The sequence below is a fragment of the Prionailurus bengalensis genome, chromosome X (assembly GCF_016509475.1).
Source record: "Prionailurus bengalensis isolate Pbe53 chromosome X, Fcat_Pben_1.1_paternal_pri, whole genome shotgun sequence".
In the NCBI taxonomy this organism is placed as follows: Eukaryota; Metazoa; Chordata; class Mammalia; order Carnivora; family Felidae; genus Prionailurus; species Prionailurus bengalensis.
The window spans coordinates 41,677,381-41,704,279 of record NC_057361.1 but is presented as its reverse complement, the minus strand read 5'-3'; the positions used below and the strand labels follow the sequence as shown (position 1 = coordinate 41,704,279).

Here is a 26,899-nt window from a genome sequence, read left to right as displayed (position 1 = left end):
TTTTAAATGCCAGGCACCTGGGTGGCTCAGTTGGTTAAGCGTCCAACTCTTGGTTTCAGCTCAGGTCATGATCTCGAGGTTTCCTGAGTTCGAGCTCTGCGACGGGCTCTGTGCTGGCAGCACGAAGCCTGCTTGGGATTCTCTCTTTCCCTCTCTCTCTGCCTGTCCCCCACTTGCTCTCTCTCTCTCAAAATAAATAAGCAAACAAAAAAAATTTTTAAAGAAAAGAGTAATTTTAAAGTCCTCTTGATACAAAACAGATGAACATAAGGGAAGGGAAGCAAAAATAAATATAAAAACAGGGAGGGGGACAAAGCATAAGAGACTCTTAAATATAGAGAACGGAGGGTTGCTGGAGGGGTTGTGGGAGGGGGGATGGGCTAAATGGGGGAGGGGCATTAAAGAATCTACTCCTGAAATCACTGTTGCACTTCATGTTTACTAAATAAATACATTATTAAAAATAAATAAAGTCCTCTTGAAATAGAAAGCTATCTTTTAAGTGCTAATGCAAAGGCAAATGAAAAACACTTTTTAAACATGCGAAGTATGTTTATTTTTCCTGTAAGAACCATAAATGCTAATAAATTACCTAAAACGGAAGTGACCAATGATTTATGAGCAAGCTGCTTTGGTCAGACATTACAAACTTTGGTATACTCCAGCACGTGTTACTGCACTTGTGAAATTTCTCTTGTCTAACCTAAATTCACATCCCACGGTGATAACATGGTAAATGTAGTGTTATTAAAGTAAGTGAAGACGTTTAGAAAAAACACCATCGTTGTCAACCCCTGGTACTAAACAAAAAACGCAGCACCTGATCAGATTACTTGGGATTTTGCAGGGTGCGTGCTCCACATCTATAGGTATTGCTAAGCTCCTATCTACAAAATTACCCAAAAGAAGGTCATATTTGAATAAGATGCTGAAAAAAAGTAAGCAGTCTCAATCGTAAAAAGCAGTAGCTCTTTTTTTTATGGTGAAAAAACTTATATTTAGATTTAGCCAGCTGGACTCCGTTTAGATGATCCCAATTTTGTTGGCAACACCCAAAGCATCATAGTCAGGAGCCAGTCGAATATATGTCTTCTCTTCCCCATCGGGCCCGATCAGAGTGTTGACTTTGGCCACATCAATGTCACAGAGCTTCTTCACAGCCTGTTTGATCTGGGGCTTGTTGGCCTTGACATCCACAATGAACACAAGTGTGTTGTCCTCTATTTTCTTCATGGCTGACTCGGTAGTCAGGGGGAACCTGATGACGGCATAGTGACCAAGCTTGTTTCTCCCGGGGGCGCTCTTTTGAGGGTATTTGGGCTGCCTTCAGAGATGCAGTGTCTTGAGCCGTCGGAAGGGAGGTGGAGTGTGGGTCTTTGTGCGACTGGACGCCTTTCAGCACTGCTTTCTTGGCCTTCAAAGCCTTTGCTTTGGCTTCAGCTTTGGGAGGGGGTGGAGCCTCCTTCCTCGCCTTTGGTGCCACCTTCGCAAAAGGGAACAGTAGCTCTCCTGATGCCTTTGGCCGTTATGATCCACACCCAGACATGATTTTGAAAGCGTATGCAACTTGTACTAATGGAGACAGGAGCCCAGTAGGCTCATGAACCAAATGACCATGGTGACAGGGATGGAGGCTATATACGGAACCAGCGACACAGACTCTCACTCACCAAGGCTGACCTGGCCACAGCGACAGCACAGTGGCCAAGGTGCCAGCAGCAGAGACCAACACTGAGTCTCTGACATGGCCCCACACTCTGGGGTTATCAGCCAGCTGCCTGGTGGCAGGTGGATTACACTGGGCCGCGTCCACATGGTGAAAATTTTTGTGATCTTGGGTTAGGTGAACGTTTCCCAAATACAGCGCTTAAAAGCAAGACCCATAAAAGAAAAAAAAAATAGTAAATCAGGCTCCATCAAAATTAATGTCTTGTTTTTTGGCAAAACTCCATGAAGAGAATGAAAACACAATCCAAGACTGGGGAAAGGATTTGCAAATTACCTATCTGATAAAGACAGCATGGGAGAATGGCCTTTTGAAGGCTCAGCTGAAGTTCTAACTAGGTGATAATACCTTGCAGAGCTGAGACGATATCCACCAGGAGGCTGTACAGCCTCGGAATCAGCATCTAATATATGGTACTGTTTCTCCCAGAGACGGGAGTCACGGATCCAGAATTCAGAGGGGGGAAATGGGAACAGCATATCACTGACTATTGCCCATAATGGTCAGTGAGCAAAAATGTCCCTGCTCATCCATGTGACCTTTATGCTCTGCTGGTATAGAGATCTCAGTTCCAAAGGGATGAATGCTTGGGGCGCCTGGGTGGCTCGACGCTTGGTTTGGGCTCAGGTCATGATCTCACGATTGGTGAGTTCGAGCCCCACATTGAGCTCCGCGCTGACATCGCAGAACCTGCTTGGGAGTCTCTCTCTCTCCCCCTCAAAATAAATAAAATAAATTTTAAAAAACGTAAGAGTGATTCCGTTTCACTGGAACCTAAGACTGCCACCCAGAAGCTTTGGGCTTCTCATGCCTCTGAAGCAACAGGCAAGGAAGGGAGTTCCCGTGTTGGCTAGGGAGACGGAGTCTGCTGATACACCATGGAGGTATGGAGGGATATGCCCGAAATATAGAAGGCCCCCTGAGGCATACTATCCTGCTGTGTGATTAAAGTCAGTGGACAACTATACAACCCAATTCAGGCAACTATTAATAGATGGACCCTGAAGGAATGAAGGTTTAGGTCACCGTACTAAGTAAAGAAGCGTGACCCAGCGAGGTGCCTGCTGAGGGCAACGGGAATATGGGATGGATAGAAGAATGTATTTATAAATACCAGGATGGTTGCATCATGTTAGGCAGAAGGATGATCTTGTTATTGTCTTTATTTGGGGACTGGGTATGGCTTAGGGTGACGTGTGTGGGTGCCAAGTTGACAAGGGCTGGACTGTGATGGTCAGTTTTATGTGTCAAGTGGGCTAGCTATCATCCCCAGGTACTCAATCAAACACTAATCTGGGCGTTGCTGTGAAGTTAGTTTGTAGGTGTATTTAACATCTACCATGAGTTGATTTTAGTACAGAAGATTATCCTTGATAATCTGGAGTGGGTTTTATCCAATCAGTGGAAAGGCCTTATGAGCAAAACTGGAGTCTCCCTGAAGAAGAAACTCTACCTGTGGATGGCAATGTCTGGCTCCTGCCAGCTTCCACTTTGCCCTTCCTGCTGGCTCACTCTATGGATTTGGGACTTGATTAGCCAACTCACACAATCACTGAATCAAATTTCTTGCAATAGATCTCTTTTTAAAACTTTTTTAATGTTTATTTATTTTTGAGAGAGCGAGATAGTGCGAGTTGGGGAGGGGCAGAGAGAGAGGGAGACACAGAATCCGAAGCGGGCTCCAGGCTCCGAGCTGTCAGCACAGAGCCCGACGTGGGGCTCAAATTCACGAACAATGAGATCATGACCTGAGCCGAAGTCTGGCACTTAACCGACTGAAGCACCCCAGGTGCCCCATTGCAATAAATCTGTTAATGTACCTATATATCCCCTAGTGGCTCTGTTTTCTCTGGTAGAACTATGACTGATACAGGGTACCCAGTTGGGCCTTTAATCCATTGACAAGCAATCCTTATAATATACAAAGAGAAGGCAGACACAAAGGAGAGGGTCGTGTAAAGACAGAGGCAGAAATTATAGTGATACAGCCACAAACCAAGGAATACCCATAACCATAAGGAGCTGGAAGAAGGAGGCAAGCAAGAGAAAAAGCCTAGACTGCCCTGAAGAGACTGTTGGAAGAAATACAGACTTCACGTCTGGAACCCTCTGCTGGAGAGGGCTCAGAAGGAGGTGAAAAAGATGGCAAGGGAGGGGCGCCTGGGTGGCTCAGTCGGTTGGGCATCCGACTTCAGCTCAGGTCATGATCTGGCAGGCATTTCACGAGTTCGAGCCCCACATCAGGCTCTGTGCTGACAGCTCGGAGCCTGGAGCCTGCTTCGGATTCTGTGTCTTCCTCTCTCTCTGCCGCTCCCACCCACCATGCTCTCTCTCTCTCTCTCTCTCTCTCTCTCTCTCTCAGAGGTAAATAAACACTAAAAAATTAAAAAAGAAGATGGCAAGGGAAATTTCTATCATCTTAGAGAATACATGCATCACGAACAGAATGGTAACAGACACAGAAACATTAAAGGTGCTTCTGGTGAGGCTTCAGATGAAAATGAGGAACACGTTATTGGAAACGGAAGGAAAGACTATCCTTGTTATACAGTAGAGGAAAACTTGGTAGAATTGTGTTCTATAGTTCTGTGGGAACTAAAACTTGTAACGAATGACCCTGGATAACTTAGCTGAGAGATTTTCCAGTGAACCATTGAAGGTGTAGCCTGTTTTTGTCTTGCTGCTCATAGTAAAAGGTAAGACAAAAGGAACATATTGAGTAAGGAACTGTTAAGCAAAAAAAGAACCAACAGTGAACGATCCGGTATATTCTCAGCCTACCCATCTCGTAATGAATGCGAAACTCGGAAAATTCATTGTTGGGAACTAGAGCTGTGGAAAGCCAAGGGTGTGGCCAGACAATCTCCTCCTGAAGAGATTAGGTGTGTGACTCATGGATCCACTGAACCATCTCAGCCAAATCCAGGAATAGAGATGAGACTATCCAGTAAAGATCTTTGGGGGCCCTTCTGTCTAATGAGGACACACACGAGGGAGTCACAAGGCTTTTGTGAACGTTATATGTTCAGAAACACTGACAGCTCGAACTGAAAGGCATGGATACAGGACAAAATGAGAGAAGGCTGGGAGCTTCCGGGCTGGTGGACACGTAGAAAGGTGGGGAGACTGGTGTGCCTAGAGAGGGCATGGAAGCTCTATATCCCTTCCCCATACCTCGCCTTATGTGTCTCTTAATCCGGCTGTTGGCTCGTTTATCATATCCTTTAATAAACTGGTAAACATTTAAAAAACTGAGACAAGGATGTCAGACTTCCAAAATTTTATAGGCAGGAAACTGGCTGAGGGAGCTGGCTGACTGTAAATGTTTGCCACCCTGCAAGAAAAAAGGAAGAATGACTTAAAAGGCACAGTCAGAACGAAGTGTAGGTCCAGAGGGAGAGGCCAATGGAGCCACTGTAGGCAGTGCAGAGGCTGGAAGTGTTGCCACAGGTCCAGAAGATCAAGAAAGAGTCTGATGCAAGAGAAAGAAACACTACTGCAGTCACTCAATTCTGTCTTCCGATGGTTCTTCCTTTATAGAACAGCTCCCTCCCAACTCTGATCGAGAAAAAGCATGGCAGTTTGCTGCACAGGCAGAAAGACCAGCTACATTCATGGGACACTCGTCCAATGGAGACATTTGGACACCATGGGGGGCAGTACTTTACCCATGACTTGTCATCTGGATATTGGTTAGCAATTTCCAACTTAGTAATGTTCCTCCTGCACAGACTTATTTGAGAGCATTGTCAGGACACTCAAGTCGTGCACCATCTGGTAACCCAGGAAAAAACTAAAAAAGAACCAGCCAGGACAGAGTGTCAGAAAAGCATGGGTTAAGACCTCAGAAAGGAAGGGCAACAGATTAAGGACTCAAGATGATGGTGAAGAGGAAAACACATGGAATGCAAATTCTACTCAACAGAGGTGGTGATGTAGTAAGACAACAACAATATACGCACGAATCATTGTTTGTCTCATGATTTAATTCAACCAAAATTCTACTGGGGGTATTAGAGAGTATACTCGGGGGCACGTGGGTGGCTCAGTCGGTTACGCCTCCAACTCTTGGTTTCGGCTCAGGTCATGATCTCAGCCTGCTTGGATTCTCTCTGTCTCTCCCCCTCTCTCTGTCCTCACCACACACACACACACACACACACACTCTCTCTCTCTCTCTCTCTCTCTCTCTCAAAATAAATAAACAAACTTAAAAAAAAATAATATTACACTGTATGTTAACTAACTGGAATTTAAAAACATAAAAATATTGTGTTGGGGAAATAGGACTGCTTTATGTTTTCCAACTAATCTAAGTTTATTTATTTATTTTGAGAGAGAGAGAGAAAGCACAAGTCAGGGAGGGGCAGAGAGACAGAATCCCAAGCAGGTTCCACACTGTCAGTATGGAGCCTGATGCAGAGCTCGAACCCACAAACCATGAGATCATGACCTGAGCCAAAGTTAGATGCTGAACCTACCGAGCCACCCACGTGCCCCCAGCTAATCTCTATTTTTAAATATTTCTTTAATCCTGTTTACTGGGTGTGAGTTAAAACACATGAAGCAATGGAACAGAAAACCATCAACAAAATGCAAAGGCAACCTATTGAATGGGAGAAGATATTTGTAAATGAGATGTCATATCCAAAATACATAAAGGACTTCAACGACTCAATACCAAAAAAATCCCCGATTAAAACATGGACAGAATGGGACACCTGGGTGGCTCAGTCAGTTAAGCATCCGACCTTGGCTCAGGTCGTGATCTCACAGTTCGCGAGTTCGAGCCCCGTGTCAGGCTCTGTGCTGACAGCTCGGAGCCTGGAGCCTGCTTGGGATTCTGTGTCTCCCTCTCTCTCTGCCCCTCCCCCACTCACATTCTGTCTCCCTCTATAAAATAAACATTAAGAAATTATTCAAAAAATTAAAAATGGGCAGAGGATCCAAATAGATATTTTTCCAAAGAAGACAGACAGAGGGCCAACAAACACATGAAAAGATGCTCGACATCCCTCATCGTCAGGGAAGTGCAAATCAAAACCACAATGAGATATCACTTTACAGCAGTCAGAATGGCCAGTACCCAAAAGAAAAGAAATAACAAGTATTGGCAAGGGTGTGGAGAAAAAGAAATCCTGGTGCACCATTAGTGGGAATGTAAATTGGTCCGATCACTGTGGAAAACAGTATGGTGGTGCTCCAAAAATTTACTACCACTTTGGAAGACAGTAATTTAATTACTCAAAAAATTAAAAATAGAATTACCATACGATCCAGTAATTCCACTACTGCGTATCTACACAAAGAAAATGAAAACACTATTTTGAAAAGATATACGCACCCCTATGTTTATTGCAGCATTATTTACACAAGCCAAGATATAGAAGCAGCCCAAGTGCTCACCCGTAGATGAATGGATAAAGAAAATGAGGTAGATCTATACGTATATCTACATACATACTAGAATACTGCTCAGCCATAAAAAAGAATGAGATCTTGCCATCTGCAATCACATGGATGGGTCTGGAAGGTATTATGCTAAGCGAAATAAGTCGGACAGAGAAAGACAAGTACCGTATGATTCCACTTCTATATGGAACCTAGAAAACAAAACAAACAGACTTGTAAATACAGAGAACAAACTGGTGGTTGCCAGAGTATAGGTGGATGGGGAAATGAGCAAAACAGATAAAGGGGATTAAGAGTTAGAAACCTCCAATTACAAAATAAATACATCACACAGATACAAAGTACGGCATAGGGAATATAGTTAATACTGCAATAATGTATGGTGACAGACAGTAATGTGTAGAACTGCTGAATCAATACGTTGTATACCTGAAACTAACATAATGGTGTATGTTGACGAAGTTTTAACTTAAAAGTAAATTATTCTATAACCTATAATTCTATAACCTATCATCTACAATCTACATATTCCCCTGGGGGGAAGAAAAACCCACTCTAACTCGGAAGAGTCAAAAGATAAACAACTAACTGGTTGCAAACTCCCTGCATAAGGTAACCAGCTGTCAGAAGCCTAAAGAGTCGAAAGGCGTGACACCAGTAACCTCCATCAGCTTCCTTATGTAGCATTTCATACACCCAATATCACTATTCTCCTCTCAGATGGCATGCTTTGCTTAGAAGTATGTTACTTTAAAACTCTTTTTTGCGGGGAGCGCCTCGGTGGCTCAGTCGGTTGAGCGTCCAACTTTGGCTCAGGTCATGATCTCGTAGTTCGTGGGTTCAAGCTCCACATCACGCTCAGTGCTGTCAGTGGAGAGCCCACTTGGGATCCTCTGTCCCCCTCTTCTCCTTGCCTCTCCCCCACTCGCGCTCTCTCTCTCAAAAATAAATAAGCATTTAAAATAAATAAATAGGGGCGCCTGAGCGGCTCAGTCGGTTAAGCGTCCAACTCTTGGTTTTGGCTCAGGTCATGATCTCACGGTTCGTGGGTTCGAGCCCCACGTCAGGCTCCATGCTGGCAATGTGGAGCCTGCGTGTGGGATTCTCTCTCTCCCCCTCCCCAGCTTGCGCTCACGCTCTCTCTCAAAATAAATAAATAAACTTAAAAAAATTTTAATAAATAAGCAAAAGAGAGTAAAGAGTAAAGTTCTGTAATTTTAATCTGAATTGAAAATGAATTCTGTACTTTTCATTCTCTTAAGAAAAAGTACGCTGAGTTCTGCTTCCAGGAAAATACACATAAATGTACTCTTCCCTAGTCCTCCTGCTAAGTATATCTAAGAACCCTGGACACTATATATAAAACAAAGAAGAGAATTTTCTATGTACAGCATCATGTCATCTGCAAATGACAGTTTAACTTCTTCTTTACCAATATGGATGCCTCTTATTTCCTTTTCTTGTAGGACTGCTGTCGCTCGGACTTCCAGTACTATGTTAAATTAAAGTGGCAAGAGCAGACATCCTTGTCTTCTTCCTGATCTTAGAGGAAAAGCTCTCAATTAACCCTCACACACCATTGGTGGGAATGTAAACTGGTACAGCCACTGTGGAAAACAGTATGGAGGTACCTCAAAAAATCTGAGGGACACCCGGCCGGCTCAGTTGGTAGAACATGTGACTCTTGAGCTCAGGGTCATGAGTTCAAGACCCATGTTGGGTGTGGAGCCTACTGAAAAAGAGATTTCAAATCGAAATACGATATGACCCACTAATTCTACTACAGGAATGAAGTGAAAATGAAGAAAAGGCAAATGAAAACACTAATTTGAAAAGATACACGCACCCCCATGCGTACTGCAGCCTTATTTATACTAACCAAGATATGGAAGCAACCCAAGTGATCACTAACAGATGAATGGATGAGGAAGATGTGGTGCATACATCGTGCACCACATACAATGGCGTATTACACAGTCATAGAAAAAGATGATATCGAACCATTTGTGACATGGGTGGACCTAGACGGTATTAGATTAAGTGAAATAAGACCGAGAAAGACAAACGTCAGAGGACTGCATTCACATGTGGAATCCAAACAAAACCCCAAATGAATAAACGAACAAAAAGCAGAATCACACCTATGAATACAGCAAACAAACTGGTGGTTGCCAAAGGGAGGGGGTGGGAGAATGGGCAAAATGGGTGAAGGCGAGTGGGAGACACAGGCTTCGGGTTATGAAACGATGAAGTCACGGGAGTGACAGGCACAGCATAATGGTATCTACACTTGTGATGGGCAGAGAATAATGTATAAACGTGTCAAACCGCCATGCTGAACACGTAAAACTAATTAGTGTAACTCTGTGTGTCAACTATACCCACATTAAAAAAGGCACGGCATAAGGAATATAGTCAATGAACGCTATCGCGATAGCTCCGTATGGCAAAAAAAAGGAGGCTAGGCTGGCGGTGGGCACAGCTTAATGTATAAACCCGCTGATTCACTATGGGGTACACCTGAAACTAATGTAACACCAGGTGTCACCTATACTCTAAAAAGTTTAAGAAATAAATAAGATATATTCCAGTAGTCAAAAATAATAATAATTCCTTCCTACCTGTGGTGCTCCCTGTCTGGGTCATAATAAAATATATTTAATTTTAAAAAGAAAATAAAATGAAGAAGACTGTGCCACTTGGAGATGAGGCAGATCACTGGGGGACTTAAAACCCCAGGAACAACATAGCAGTGATTCCCCTGAGTTTTCTTTATACCACATATATCCCACAGTAGGTGCTGGAGACACAGGCAACCCAAAAATTCCAATGGACTAAGAAAGTCTGCTTTATCTGGTCAAAGGACCAGGAAAAGGACAACCTAGCAAGAAAGCATTTTTTAAAAATATTTATTTATTGGGGCGCCTGGGTGGCCCAGTCGGTTAAGCGACTGACTTCGGCTCGGGTCCTGATCTCACGGTTCGTGAGTTCGAGCCCCGTGTCGGGCTCTGTGCGGACAGCCCGGAGCCTGGAGCCCGCTTCGGATTCTGTGTCCCCCTCTCTCTCTGCCCCTCCCCACTCATGCTCTGTCTCTCTCAAAAATAAATACACTTAGGGGCGCCTGGGTGGCGCAGTCGGTTAAGCGTCCGACTTCAGCCAGGTCACGATCTCGCGGTCCATGAGTTCGAGCCCCGCGTCGGGCTCTGTGCTGATGGCTCAGAGCCTGGAGCCTGTTTCCGATTCTGTGTCTCCCTCTCTCTCTGCCCCTCCCCCGTTCATGCTCTGTCTCTCTCTGTCCCAAAAATAAATAAACATTGAAAAAAAAATTAAAAAAAATAAAAATAAAAATAAATACACTTAAAAAAATTTTTTTAATAATTATTTATCTATTTTGAGAGAGAAAGAGAGAGAGAGAGAGAGCATGAGCGGGGGGGAGGGGGGGGAGACAGAATGCCAAGCAGGTTCCATGTCAGCATGGAGCCTGACACGGGGCTCGATCTCACAAACCGTGAGATCACGACCTGAGGTGAAATCAAGAGTTGGATGCTTAAGCGACGGAGCCACCCAGGCGCCCCCAGAAAACTTTGAAATAATAACCAACTTATTCCAGCCAAGCATCGTGGGAGAAAAGCACGAAAACCTATGGGTCCCGGCTCCGTCCCATCAGCAAAAGCCAAGTGGGGAGCATATAGTTCCACTTCTTTGTGGTTTTGACAAAGTGCTATACCCCCTACAACACTGGAGTGGTATCACAAAAGACAAAGCAGGGAGCCGAGGCTCATCCCTTCTGGGCAGCAAGGAGCCTCCTCACTCAGTGCCGTCAGTGAAGAAACCAGGGGGAGCCTGGACGTCCATTGCAAATCAGCAGTAATGAGGCATCCTTCCCCCATCCTACCGAGTAGTGGTATCAGAGGTCTAGCGGAGAGTCAGGAGAGGTGTCTGGAAAGATACAATGGAAAGCTGGAACCCGACGCCTGCCCGGAAGTAATGAGAAGCTCTCTACCTCGGGTTCAAGGGAAGCCAACTGGGAAACCTGGGCTTATTCTGCTGCCCGGTAGTGGTGACATGTCATCCTTTCTTCCCCAGGTGCACTGAAGTTAGAGGAAGCCAGCTAAAACCAGTTTAAATAAGAACCAGAATCTCGTAACATCATATCAAAAATGTCTAACGGTTTCGATGGATAATCACTCATATCAAGAACCAGAAAAGGGGCGCCCGGGTGGCTCAGTCAGTTAAACATCCGACTTCGGCTCGGGTCATGATCTCACAAGCTTGTGAGTTCGAGCCCCGTGTCGGGCTCTGGGCCGGCAGCTCGGAACCTTGAGCCTGCTTCGGATTCTGTGTCTCCCTCTCTCTCTGCCCACCCCCCTGTAAAATAAACATTTAAAAACTAAAAAGAACCAGAAAAATCTCAAACCGAATGAAAAAAATCAACTGCTATCAAGACTGAGGTAACAGAGAAAACTGTCCGATGAAGACTTTGAATCAGCCATCACAAAAACACTTCAATGAGTGCGTCTCAGGAAAACACGAGAAGATACCAGGAAGACGCAAATGGAGATGTTAGACCTGAAAAATACAATAACTAAAATAAAAAACTCAACGGATGGCCTCAACAGCAGAACAGAGGAAAGAATGAATGAAGTGAAACACAGAACAGAAATTACCCAGTCTGAATAGCACAGACTAAATAGACTGGCGGGGGGGGATGTGCCCCAAAGCTCTATAACAAAAGAACCAACATCTTGCCATCAGAAATCAGGAAGGAGAAGAGAAAGAGGTGAGGCTTTAAAAGTACATGAAGAAATAACGATAAAAATGTCCCAATTTGGCAAAACAAATACATTTACAGACTGAAGAACCAGAACAAATCCCAAACAGGATAAAACCAAAGAAATCCACACTAAGATATATTATCGTTAAACTTTTGAAAACCAGAGATTTAAAAAAATACATATTGAAAGCCATGAGAGAGAAATGACACCTTACCTACAGAAACAATTTGAATGACGGCAGATTTCACATCAGAAACCATAGAGGCCATAGGACGTAGCACATCATTTTTCAGCTGAAAGAAAAGAACTATCAACAATGAAAATATCCTTCAGGAATGAAGGAGAAATAAAGACATTCTCAGGCAGAAAAAAAAAAAAATCCTAATACAATTTGTCCCGAGCAGATCTACCTTAAAAAGAATGGCTAAAGGAAGTCCCCTAAACAGAAAATGAAAGATAACAGAAGGAATCTTGGAACACCACAAAGAAAGAACAGATGCAGGAAACAAAAATATGGATAAATAGGGGCACCTGGGTGGCTCAGGTCATGACTTCGGCTCAGGTCATGATCTCACAGGTTTGTGGGTTCGAGCCCCATGTTGGGCTCTGTGCTGACATCACGGAGCCTGGAGCCTACTTTGGATTCTGTGTCTCCCTCTCTCTCTGTCCCTCCTTCACTTGCTCTCTCTTTCTCTTTCTCTTTCTCTCTCTCTCAAAAATAAACATTAATAATAACAATAATAATAATAAGCTATACAGGGGCACCTGGCTGGCTCAGTCATCAGAGTGTGTGACTCTTGATCTCAGGGTCATGAGTTTGAGACCCACATGGGGGGTAGACTTTATTTAACAAAAAAATAAAAATAAAAAATAAATAAAAAGCTATACAAAGAGATACACTCAAAAACACTCTAAGTAAATCAAAATGGAATTCTAAAAAATGTTCCCATGACTGACCGGGGAAAAATAAAACAGAAAATGAAACAGAACAAACACAGAAGAAAAAATAAAATAAGACCTAACTTATCATTACTCACATTGAATGTCAATGGTCTAACTGCACCAATTAAAAGACAGAAATTGGAAAAAAAAATTACACACAGGACCCAAGTATATGGTATCTGAAAGAAGGTCACTTCAAATATAGCAATATAGGCAGGTTGAAAGTAAAAGTATGAAAAGAGATATATCATGCAAACATTCATCAAAAGAAAGCAGAAATAATGTTAATTATACCTCAATAAAGTTGAAAAAAGAAAGCAGAAGTAGCTATACTAATATCAGACAAAGTAGACTTCAGAGAAAAAAATTACCAGAGACAGAGAGAAGACATCTAATGATAAAAACGCCAATTCATCCAAAGAGACAAATCAATCCCAAATGTAGAAAACAAAAGCAAAAGCTAATGAAACCAGAAAAAAACAGAAAATGGGCAATTTGGGGGCGCCTGGTGGCTCAGCTGGTTGAGCGTCCTCAGCTCAGGTCGTGATCCCAGGGTCGTGGGACAGAGCCCCGCATTGGGCTCTGCGCTGAGCGTGGAGCCTGCTTAAGATTCTTTCTCTCTCTGGGGCGCCTGGGTGGCTCAGTCTCTTAAGCATCCGACTTCAGTTCAGGTCATGATCGCGTGGTTTGTGAGTTCAAGCCCCACGTTGGGCTCTCTGCTGTCAGCGGGGAGCCTGCCTCAGATCCTCTGCCCTCCACTTCCCTCCCTCTCTCTCTCAAAAATAAATAAACATTAAAAAAAGAGTCTTTCTCCCTCCGCCCTGCTACCCCGCTTGCATGCTCTCTCTCTCTCTCTCAAATAGAAATTTTTTAAAAAGAAAAGAAAATGAGCAATTTTCCCTGACCACACTGGAATGAAACTAGAAATCAATAATGGAAAGCTCACAAGAGAGCAGAAAGCTAACAAGAGAGGGGCACCTGGGTGGCTCAGTTGGTTGAATTGGTTCAGCTCAGGTAGTAATCTCACAGCTTGGCTCCTGAGTTCGAGCCCCGCATCAGGCTTTCTGCTGTCATGGCAGAGCCCACTTTGGATCCTCTGTCCCTCTCTCTCTGCCCCTCCTCTCTCTCTCTTTCTCTCTCTCTCTCTCTCTCTCTCCCTCACAAGAATAAACAAACATTTAAAAAAAGACAACAAAACAATCTCCAAACACTTGGAAGCCAAATGGCACATTTCTAATAATCTATGGTACAAGGAGAAAGTCTCAAAGGAAATTTTAAAAATACAATAAACTAGGGACGCCTGGGTGGCGCAGTCGGTTGAGCGTCCGACTTCAGCCAGGTCACGATCTCGCGGTCCGGGAGTTCGAGCCCCACGTCAGGCTCTGGGCTGAGGGCTCAGAGCCTGGAACCTGTTTCTGATTCTGTGTCTCCCTCTCTCTCTGCCCCTCCCCCGTTCATGCTCTGTCTCTCTCTGTCCCAAAAATAAATAAACGTTGAAAAAAAAATTTTAAAAAAAATACAATAAACTAAATGAAAATGAACATACATTTACAATTCGTGGAACACATCTAAAGCAGTGCTGAGAGGGAAGTATAGCACTAAATGCATACATTTGAAAGAGGAAAGTCTCAAACCAAAAATCTAAGGTCCCGGGGCACCTGGGTGGCTCAGTCAGTTAAACGTCTGACTCCTGTTTTCAGCTCAGGTCATGATCTCACGGTTTGTGAGTCGGGGCTTGACATTTCTCTCTCCCTCTCTCTCAAATGAATAAATAAATAAATAAACAAATAAACATTAAACATTTTTTAATAAAAAAATAAACAAAAATAAAAACCTAAGGTCCATTTCAAAAACCTAGAAAAAGAAACCATATTGAGGTTATGCTGTTTAAGGGTACAAACTTGGAACAGCAAGTGATTATAGGAAACAATATTATAAACCTCAAAGTTGTTAAGAAACTAGACTTAAATTGTTCCCACCACAAAAAAGAAATGATAATTATGTGATGTGATTGAGATGTTAGCAAACTTACAGTAGTAATCATACTGCAATATATAAATGTATCAAACACATGTATACCTTAAACTTACACAATGTTATATATCAATACTTTAATTTTTAAAAAAAGAAAAACAATAGGACTAAAATAAACCCAGAGCAAGCAGAAGGAAAGAAATAGAAGAGAGAAAAAAATAGGGGCACCTGGAAGGCTCAGTACGTTAAGCGTCCGACTTTGATTCAGATCATGGTCTCATGGTTTGCGATTTCGCGCCCCTCATCGGGCTCTGTGATGATAGTTCAGAGCCTGGAGCCTGCTTCAGATTGTGTCTCCCTCTCTGCCCCTCCCCCATTCATGCTCCGTCTCTTTCTCTCTGTCTCTCAAAAATAAACATTAAAAAAAATTTTTTTAAAGAAAAGAGCAAAAATTAGTGAAGTTGAAAACAGAAAAATAATAGATAAAAATCAGTGAAATAAATCTTTGAAAAGATCAATAAAATTGACAAATTTTTGGCAAGACTGAAAAACAGAGAAGACACAAGTTACCAAAATCAGGAATGAAACAAAGACTATCACTACAGACCTTGCAGACATCAAAAGGATAATAAAATTATAAATAATTCTTCATATACACATTTGATAACTTACATAAAATGAACTAGTTCCTAAAAAAAAACCCACAAACTATCACAAATTGCCTGAAATGAAATAATTTGAATAGCCCTAGTACTACTAAGGAAATTTAATCCATAATTTAAAAGAGAAAAGAAGGAAAAAAGAAAGAAAGGGAGGGAGGGAGGGAGAGAGAGAGGAAGGAAGGAAAGAAGGAAGAAAGGAAAGGAAAGGAAGGAAGGAAGGAAGGAAGGAAGGAAGGAAGAAAAAGGAAAGAAAGAAAGAAAGAAAGAAAGAAAGAAAGAAAGAAAGAAAGAAAGAAAGAAAGAAATCACTGGCCCACACAGTTTTCCTGGAGAATTCTGTCAAATTCTTTTAAAGAATTAACACCAATTGCAAAACCTCTTACAGGAAAAAGAAGAGGAAGTAAGTCTTCCTAACTCATTCCACAAAGCTAGTTATTTACCTGTGATAAGCTTAAAAGGGGGCCCCCCAAACATATCCGCATCCTAATCCTGACAGCCTGTGGATATCACCTCTAAAAAATGGCAAGAGTAAAAGGGTCTTTGCAGGTGTGATTAAGGATCTCAAGATGAGAGGAGTATCCTGAATTATCCAGGTGGGTCCTAGACGCAGTCACATGTACCCTAACAAGAGGAATGTAGAAGAAAATTTGCCACACACACAGAGGGCAGTGATGTGAAGCCACAACAGAGACAGATTCGAAGATGCTGGTGGCCATAAGAATGGAATGAGGAAGGCCAAGGAACAGGGGCAGCCCCCAGAAGCTAGAAGAGGCAAGGAAGGTTCTGGAGGGAATACAACCCTGCCAAAACCTTGATTTGGGCCCAGTGATACTTATTTTGGACTTAAGGCCTCCGGAACTGCGAGAGAACAAATTTCTGTCATTTTAAGCCACCAAGTGTGTGGCAATTTGTTGCGGCAGCCACATGAAGCTAACACATTCCCTGATTACAAAGTCAGACAAACACAGTATAAAAAAGAAAACCACACCCCAATATCACTCATGAATATGTAGGCAAAAATTCTCGACAAAACATTAGCAAATATAACTCAGCAATATATTAAAAGAATTATAGGGTGCCTGGGTGGTTCAGTCGTTAAGAATCTGACTTTGGCTCAGGTCATGATCTCATGGTTCATGAGTTCAAGTCCCACACTGGGTGAGGGCGAGTCCCACAAGTCCCACATCAGGTGAATTCAAGCCCCGCTTCGGGTGAGCCTCGCTTCTCTCTCTCTCTCTCTCCATATCTCTCTCTGTCTCTCTCTGCCCCTTTCTCTCTCTCTCTCTGTCTCTCTCTCTGCCCCTCGCTCACTCGTGCCCTTTCTCTCTCAAAAAAAAAAAAAAAGAATTATACACCATATCCAACTGGGGTTTATTCTAGGAATGCAAGGCAGGTTCAATATTCAAAAATCAATCCATGTAATCCACCACATTAAGAGGATTTTTAAAATCACATGATCAGGGGCGCCTGGGTGGCACAGTCGGTTAAGCGTCCAACTTCAGCCAGGTCACGATCTCGTGGTCCGGGAGTTCGAGCCCCGAGTCAGGCTCTGGGCTGATGGCCCGGAGCCTGGAGCCTGTTTCCGATTCTGTGTCTCCCTCTCTCTCTGCCCCTCCCCCGTTCATGCTCTGTCTCTCTCTGTCCCAAAAATAAATAAACGTTGAAAAAAAAAATCACATGATCATATCAACGCATGTAAAAAATAGCATTTGACAAAATTCAATATTCATTCCTACAAAAAAATATGAATAGAAACAGGAAGAGACAGGAACTTCTTAAACCTGATAAAGAGCATCTAAAACAAAACCGCAGCTAACATTACACTTAATGGTGAAAGACAAGATTAACCAGCAAGGCAAGAACGTCCATTCTCACAATTCTTATTCAACATAGTGCTAGAAGTTCTAACCTGTGCAATAAGGCAAAAAATGGAAATGGAAGGCGTACAGAATAAAAAAGAAGAAAGAAAAAGTCCCTATTTACAGGTGATATGATTGTCTATGTAGAAAAATCACAAAACTTTGGGGCTCCTGGGTGGCTCAGTCCGTTAAGCGTCCAACTCTTTATTTTGGCTCAGGTCATGATCTCACAGTCGTGAGGTAGAGCCCTCACATCAGGTTCCATGGGGCATGGAGTGTGCTTAAGATTCTCTCTCTCTCTCTCTCTCTCTCTCTCTCTCCCTATGACCCTCCCCCATGCACACACGTACTCTTCTTCTCAAAACTTTTTTTTTTAATCACAAAAAAATCTACAAAAAATAAAACTCCTAGGACTAATAATTGAATTCATCAAAGTCACAGGAAACAAAATATAATACAAAAATCAACTGTATTTCTATGTTAGCAATGAAAATGTGGACTCCAAAATTAAAAAAAATATATAAAACCATTTATAATCACTCAAAAAAATGAAATACTTACATATAAATCTAACAAAGTATGTACAAAACTTGTAATAACTACAACAGACTGGCCATCTTGAGAAAAAAGAACACCGCGGGCCTTATGCTCTCTGATTTCAAACTATAATACAAAGCTATAGGAATCAAAACAGTGTGGTATTGGCATAAAAACAGACACACAGATCAATGGAACAGAATAGAGAGCTCAGAAATAAACCCACACACTTATGGCCAATTAATTTACGACAGAGGACCCAAGAATAGTCAGTGAAGAAAAAGGACAGTTTTTTCAATAAATGGTGTTGGAAAAACTGGGACAGCCACATGCAAAAAAAAATGAAACTTTTTTTCAAAGTTTCACCATGCACAAAAATTAACTCAGAATGAATTAAAGACTTGAACCTAAAGCCTGAAACCATAAAACTCCAAGAAAACATAGGCACTAAGCTCCACGGTAAAGATTTTTTGGATTTGACACCAAAAGCAAAGGCAACAAAAGTAAAAATAAACTACCGGTACCACACCAAAGTAAAAAGCTTCTGCACAGCAAAGGAAACCATCAACTAAATGAAAAGGCAAATTACCGAACGGCAGAAAATATTTGTAAAGCGTATATCTGATAAGGGGTTCATATCCAAAATATATGAATAACTCACACAACTCAACGGCAAAATAAAAAAAAAATCCGATTTAAAAATGAGCAGAGGAGGGGCGCCTGGGTGGCTCAGTCAGTTAAGCGTCCGACTTCAGCTCAGGTCATGATTTCGAGGTTCATGAGTTCAAGCCCGGTTGGTGAGTTTGAGCCCCGCCTCGGGCTCTGTGCTGATGGCTCAGAGCTTGGAGCCTGCTTCGGATTCTGTGTCTCCCTCTCTCTCTGCCTCTCCCCGCCTACTCGCACGCGCGCATGCGCGCGCTCTCTCTCTCTCTCAAAAATAAATAACATTAAAAAAAATTTTATAGGGGCGCCTGGGTGGCGCAGTCGGTTAAGCGTCCGACTTCAGCCAGGTCACGATCTCGCGGTCCGTGAGTTTGAGCCCCGCGTCGGGCTCTGGGCTGATGGCTCGGAGCCTGGAGCCTGTTTCCGATTCTGTGTCTCCCTCTCTCTCTGCCCCTCCCCCGTTCATGCTCTGTCTCTCTCTGTCCCAAAAATAAATAAACGTTAAAAAAAAAAAATTAAAAAAAAAAAATTTTTATAAAAAAATGGGCAGAGGATCTGAGTAGACAGTTTCCAAAGAAGACATGCAGATACTCAACAAGTACATGAAAAGATGCTCAACTTCAGTAATCTAGGGGCACCTGCCTGGCTCATTTGGTAGAGCGTGTGACTCTTCATCTCAGGACTGTGAGTTCGAACCCCACATTGGGCATGGAGCCTACTTTTAAAAAGAATCACTAATCATAGGAGAAATACAAATCGAAACCACAGTAAGATATCACCCCACACCTGTTAGAATTGCTAGGCAGTGTCAAAAAGGCAAAAAATAACAAATGTCGATGAGGATGTGAAGAAAAGGGAATCCTTGCCCACCACTGGTAGGAACATAAACCGGTGCAGCCACTATGGAAAACAGTATGGAGGTTCCTCAAAAAATTAAATATAGAACCATCATATCATCCAGCAATTCCGCTTCTGAATATTTATCCAAAGGAAAAAAAACACTAACAAAGAAATATCTGCACCCCCATGTGCAGTAAAGCATTATTTACAATAGCCAAGATATGGAAACAACCGAGGTGCCTGTCCATCAACAGATGAACGGATAAAGAAAATATGGGGTGTGTGTGTGTGTGTGTGCGCACACACACAATGGAGTATTATTCAGTCATAAAAGAAAGGGGAAATCTTGCCATTTGCAAGAATGTGGATGGACCGTGAAGGCATTATGCTAAGTGAAATAAGTCAAGACAGGGAAAGATATAAACACTGTATGATCTCACTTACATGTGGGATCTAAAAGAAAAACAAGCTCACAGTACAGAGAACAGATTGGCAGTTGCCAGATGTGGGAGTAGGAGGTGGGCAAAATGGGTGAAGTCAAAGGTCAAATAAATAACTCACAGAGAAGTGACGTACAGCATGACGACCAGAGTTAATTATACTGTACTGAATATTTAAATTTTTTTTTCTTCAACGTTTTTATTTATTTTTGGGACAGAGAGAAACAGAGCATGAACGGGGTAGGGGCAGAGAGAGAGGGAGACACAGAATCGGAAACAGGCTCCAGGCTCTGAGCCATCAGCCCAGAGCCTGACGCGGGGCTCGAACTCACGGGCCGCGAGATCGTGACCTGGCTGAAGTCGGACGCTTAACCGACTGCGCCACCCAGGCGCCCCAATATACTGTACTGAGTATTTAAAAGTTGCTATGAGAGTACATCTTCAAAGTTCTCATCACAAGAAAAAAAATTTTATAACTCTGTACAGTGATGGATGTTAACTGGCTTTATTGTGGTGGCCGTTGTGCAAAACATACAAATATCAAATGATTATGTTGTACATTAATATAATGCTGTAAGTCAAGTATACCTCAATAAAAAAAAAGAGCATGGTACTGGTGAAAGAAGAGATAAATATATCAGTGTAACAAAAAGAAAGGAAATAGATTCACAAATATAATCCACTGATCTTTGACAAAGGAGCAAAGGCAATTCAGTGGAGAAAACAAATAGGGTGGAAACTGGACATCCATATGCAAAAAAAAAAAAAAAAAAAAAAAAAAAAAAAAAAAGAACTCCAGACATAGTCCTTATACTTTTCACAAAAATTAACTCTAAATGGATCTTAGGATACAAAAATACTGATTCGAAGGGGCACATGCACCCTGATGTTTATAGCAGCATTATCAACAGGAACCAAACTATGGAAACAGTCCAAGAGTCCATCGACTGATGAATGGATAAAGAAGATGTGGTATAAATATACAATGGAATATTAGCCTCAAAAAGAATGAATCTTGCCATTTGTAATGACATGTGAAGCGAAAGAAGTCAGTCACAGAAAGACAAATACCACATGATTTCACTGATCTGTGGAATTTAAAAAACAAAACAGATGAACATAGGGGAAGGGGAAAAAAAGAGGAAAGCAAACCATAAGAGATTCTTTTTTTTTTTTAATTTTTTTTTAACATTTATTTATTTTTGAGACACAGAGAGACAGAGCATGTACGGGGGCGGGTCAGAGAGAGGGAGACACAGAATCGGAAGCAGGCTCCAGGCTCCGAGCTGTCAGCACAGAGCCCGACGCGGGGCTCGAACTCACGGACCGTGAGATCGTGACCTGAGCCGAAGTCGGCCGCTTAACCGACTGAGCCACCCAGGCGCCCCAAGAGATTCTTTTTTTAATGTTCGTTATTTTGAGAGAGACAGAGCACAAGCGGAGGAGGAGCACAGAGAGGGGGGACAGAGGATCCGAAGCAGGCTCCGGGCTGACAGCAGAGAGCCCGATGCTGGCTCCAACTCACGAATGCGAGATCATGACCTGAGCAGAAGTCAGATGCTTAACCAACCATAAGAGACACTTACCTGTAGGGGCACCTGGGTGGCTCAGTCAGTTGAGCGTCCGACTTTGGCTCAGGTCATGATCTCGAGGTTCGTGAGTTCGAGCCCCACATCGGGCTCTGGCTGACCGCTCAGAGCCTGGAGCCTGCTTCTGATTCTGTGTCTCCCCCTCTCTCTGCCCCCTCGCCTGCTCATGCTCTGTCCTTGTGTCGAAAATAAACAAACGTTAAAAAAAAAAGTTTAAAAAAAAAGAGACACTTACCTATAGAGAACAAACTGAGGACTGATATATATATCCCTATGCTTATTTCATTATTATTTATAATAGTCAAACTATGGAAACAACCTAAATGTTGATCAATAAATAAATGGATAAAGAACGGGGCGCCTGGGTGTTTCAGTTGGTTAAGCGTCGACTTCAGCTCAGGTCATGATCTTGCATGGGTTCAAGCCCCACGTTGAGCTCTGTGCTGACAGCTCAGAGCCTGGAGGCTGCTTCGGATTCTGTGTCTTCCCCTCTCACTCTCTGCCCCTCCCCCACTCGTGCTGGCCCTCTCATAAATAAATAAACTTTAAAAAAAAAAAGAAAAGAGGGCGCTTGGGTGGCTCAGTCGGTTGAGCGTCGGGCTTTGGCTCAGGACATGATATCGCAGTTCGTGAGTTCGAGCCCCACGTCAGGCTCTGTGCTGACAGCTTGGAGCCTGGAGCCTGCTTCAGGTTCTGTGTCTCCCTCTTTCTCTGCCCCTCCCTTGCTCATGCTGTCTCTCTCTGTCCCTCAAAAATAAATAAAACGTTAAAAAAAATTTATAAAAAATAAGTAAATAAATAAAAGAAAAATAAATGGATATTAGACATATATGCAAAATGTAAAACTATAAAACTTCTACAAGACAACAAGGGAAAAACTAAGTGACTTGGGTCTGGAGATGTTCTAAAATACAACACCAAAAGCATGATTCATAAAAGGAAAATTGACAAGTTGGACTTTATTAAGATTTTAAAATTCTGCTCTATGAAAGACACTGTGGGGTGCCTGCCTGGGAGGCTCAGTTGGTTAAGCATCCAACTCTTGATTTCAGCTCAGGTCATGATCTCACGGTTCGCGAGATCAAGCCCCACATCGGATTCCAAGCTGACAAGCATAGGAGCCTGCTTGGGATTCTCTCTCTCTGTCTCTCTCTGCCCCTCCCCAGCTCGCTCTCTCTGTCTCTCAAAATAAATAGATAACCTTTTTTTTTTTTTTAAAAAGGGACACCATTAAGAAAATAAAGAGACAAGCCTAAGAATGAGAGAAAAGTATTTGCAGAACACATGTCTGATAAGGGACTTGTATTTAAAATATACAAACAACTTGGGGCGCCTGGGTGGCTGAGTCGGTTAAGCGTCCGACTTCGGCTCAGGTCATGATCTCGCTGTCTGTGAGTTCGAGCCCCGCATCGGGCTCTGTGCGGACAGCTCAGAGCCTGGAGCCTGTTTCAGATTCTGTGTCTCCCTCCCTCTCTCACCCTCCCCTGTTCATGCTCTGTCTCTCTCTGTCTCAAAAATAAATAAAACGTTAAAAAAAATTTTTTTAAATATACAAACAACTCTTAAAACTCAACACTAAGGAAACAACCAATCCAATTAAAAAAATGGACAAGATCTGAGTAGACACTTGACCGAAGAAGATATACAGATGGCATATGAGCACGTACAAACTACGTTCACCATCATTTTTCATTAGGGAATTGCAAATCAAAACAAGGAAATACCATCACACACCTACTAGAATGGTTAAAATCCAAAAACCCAACAACACCAAATGCGGGGCAACAGGAATGCTCTCGTCCATTGCTGGTGAGAATGCAAAATGGTGAAGAACTTGGGAAGACAGCTTGGCAGTTTCTCACAAAGCCAGTCTTACCATACGACCTATCGTTGCACTCCTAGTTATTTACCCAAGTGAATTGGAAACTTACGTCGACACAAAAACCTGCATATAGGGGTGGCTGGGTCAGTGGGTTGAGCGTCTGCCTCTTGATTTCAGCTCAGGTCACGATGCCAGTGTCTTGGGATAGACCCCAGCACTGGGCTCCTCTACCTCTCCCCGTCTCGTGCACACACATGCTCTCTCTCTCTCTCTCTCTCTCTCTCTCTCTCAAAAAATTAGAACTAAAATAAAATAAAAACCTGAATATAAATGTTGATAGCAGCTTTACTCATAATTGCCAAGAACTGGGAACGGCTAAGATGTCCTTCAATAGGTGAATGGACAGGCAAACTGTGGCACATTCATACAATGGAATATTATTCAGTGGTAAAAACAAATGAGTTATAGGGGTGCCTGGGTGGCTCAGTTGGTTAAGTGTCGGACATGGGTCCGACTCTTGATTTCGGCTCAGGTCACCATCTTGATGTTGGTTCAGGTCATGATCTCATGGTTCGTGAGATTGAGTCCCGCGTTGGATTCTATGCTGACAGCACGGAGCCTGCTTGGGATTCTCATTCTCTCTCTCTCTCTCTCTCTGCATCTCCCCTTCGCGCTCGCTCTCTCTCTCTCTCTCTCTCAAAAATAAATAAACATTTAAAAGAATAATGGGGAAACTGTAGGGGAATACAGAGCGGTAATGGACCTGCATGTACTCTTTTCTCAATTAATTTGCAAATCTAAAACTGTACTACAGAAATTAAGTCCATTAATTGTTTGAAATGCACTTAGCATACAATCCAGCAATTGTCATTCATCTCCTCCAAAATCCTTACACAAACAATCACAGGATCTTTATTCATAATAGCCAAAAACTGGAAACAACCCAGATTCCCTTCAACTAGAGGTTGGTTAAACAAACTGCAGTACATTTATACCATGGAATACTGCTCAGCAAGAAAAAAGAACAAGCTATTCGTAAATGCAACAATCTGCATGAATCTCCAGAGAATTACGCTGAGTAAAATCCTGTCCCAAAAGGTTACATAGTGTATGATTCCATTCCTATGTCATGCTTGATATGACAAAATTACAGAATGAGACCACAGATTAGTGATAGCCAGGAGTCAAGGAGGGAGTAGGGGGAGGAAGGAAGTGGCTACTAAAAGGCAAGATGAGGGGCGCCTGGGTAGCTCAGTGGGTTAAGTGCCCGACTTCCGCTCAGGTCATGATCTCGCGGTCCGTGACTTTGAGCCCCGCGTTGGACTCTGTGCTGACAGCTCGGAGCCTGGAGCCTGCCTTGGATTCTGTGTCTCCCTCTCTCTCTGCCCCTCACCCACTTGCGCTCTGTCTCTCTCTCTCTCTCAAAAGATAAATAAACATTAAAAAAAAAAATGTAAAAGGCAAGATGAGGGGGTCCTTGTGGTGATGGAAATGTTCCATATGTCAATAGCCTGGTTGTGATACTGTACCAAGGTTTTGCATGATGTTCCCACTGGAGAAAAGTGTGTAAATGGTACATTGCATTTGAATCTACGATGATCTCAAAATTAAAATTTACCTTAAAAAAATAAAAGAAAAAATGTGTTAAGTAGGCTCCTCCTCCTTACCTCAAAGGATCTGCCAGGCTGTCCTGGAACCAGGGCAGGGAACCTCTGGGGTGATTTCCCAGTAGCTGGCATGTTCACCCTGGGTCTCAGCCCACCTTCCAAAGCTGGAGGGGAGTCTGTATGTGGGCTGCGGTCAGAATGAATGGAAGATCCCGCAGCCTCCAGTAAGGAGGAAACTCAACAGCTCCACGGGGACACCAAGAAATCCTAAAAGGACAGTATCCATGTCATCAGTGTCATTCTACATTCACACCACAAAATTCAGCACCGCCCACTCTGAGTGTTAGGGTGGATTATGAAAACAATCATGATATCTGAAGTCACACTGATGACCTCAGAGTCCTTGATTCTGGGGTGGCTCCCTAGGGAGCTTCACACCTTACCTAGCCAGCCTACTCCTCAATTCCAGGTCCAGGGTAGATCGGGGTTTGTGGGGAGGGCAGAATTGGGGCAACAAATGGTGCTAAAGCCCTATGAGGCGGACAGAGGAAGGACTTGTCCATGGGGACCTAGTGGGTGACCACGGAGGCAGGAAACCTGGAAACCTGAATGAAAGGTCTCTCTTCTGCCCTCTTTAATTATTTTGCCATTTATAGGGTGAAAAATCCCTCTTAAATTCTTCTACAGGAAGCTCTTAACCTCTTCTTTCCAGAAGATGATTCAACATTAATGTTATTTATTAATCAATACATGGGGGGGGGGGGGATGCTGCTATTAAATTACACCAGAAAAGCATTTGACACCATTCTGCAGATATTACTAATAAAACTCCAACTAAAACTAGGGAAGAAGTAAATCACTTAAATCACAAAAAATCATCTACCAAGCATAGCCCTGAAATATTATGCTAAAAAGTAAAATGATGACACTATTGCCATTAAAATTACGAACAAGATAGGGATGCCTGACACAACTCAAAATTGTTTTGCTGGCTCTATGAGAGATGAAACAAGGCGAATAAATGTTGCAAGTTAATAGAAATGTGGCTTTCCTTGCCAGTGATATGATTTTACACAAAGAAAACCTGACACTACTAGCATTCAGAGCAGTTTGATAAGGGGCTGGATACCAGATAAAATTACAAGAGCAGATAATTTTTCCTCTGTAATGGCAACAATAATCAAACAAATGAAAACGGGAAAACAAAAATCCATTAATAATGATAGCAAGAAATACACAAAATATACTTAAGGAGTTGGACGAGTATGATTTAAACAAAAATTGACAAATATAAAATAGTCACACAGATATACCATATCCTTGGATAAGAAAATGTAATAAAAATGTCAACCCTGCCAAAAGCATTATATTAAAGTAATGTAAAGAATAAAAAAGAAACACAAAACTCAATAATAGTAAGATGGTGTGTACAAAATGTGTGGAATGCAGCTAAAGAGATTCTTCAAGAGCAATTCACGTTCTACATGGTTTTTAACAATGAAGAAAGGGTGAACATTCATGAAGTAACGTCTCGACTTAAAAAGTTACAGAGAAAATGGTACAGATAAGAGTAGAAATTAATAGAAAACAAAGGTACATCAGAGAGGATGAACAAGGCCAAAAGTTGGTTCTTTGTGAAGGCTAGTAAGATTAGCAAATCTCTGGGGAGACTGATAAGGAAAAACCTAAACACGCACTCTATTAAGACTTGACAACAAGAAGCAGCAAGCTATCTAAAAACCTGACCACCCCAGAATCCCCTATCCCTGACCTGCACAGATTCCTATGCACCAGATTCCTTAACTCCCCACCAATGGACCTCACAAACTGACAATTCATCATTCCCAAAAGCCAACAAAGCCATCACCTCAAAAATCACTGATGACTGTCACGCCACAAAACCTCGTGCACTCGCTTTAGCGTCGCGCGCCAACTGGACTTAAACGTCCTCTGAGGGCCACTTCCGTTTCCTGTCCTCACCCCTGACCGTGCCCCTTCTGCGTGGTTGTTCTCACACACGATCGTAAGGGCTGTGATGCTGTGGTCTACTC

The 26,899-nt window shown here is 42.7% G+C and overlaps 1 protein-coding gene across 1 annotated transcript in view; it reads right to left on the bottom strand.

The window, feature by feature from the left end:
• The window catches only part of ZNF157 (zinc finger protein 157), a 37,078-nt gene extending 11,958 nt beyond the window's left edge, over window positions 1–25,120 (bottom strand). The window contains exon 1 of the mRNA XM_043569913.1: window positions 24,909–25,120. Coding sequence (XP_043425848.1) covers window positions 24,909–24,980 — 72 coding nt within the window. The 5' untranslated portion in view covers window positions 24,981–25,120. The remainder of the gene's footprint in view (window positions 1–24,908) is intronic.
• Between the last annotated feature and the right edge of the window lie 1,779 nt (window positions 25,121–26,899).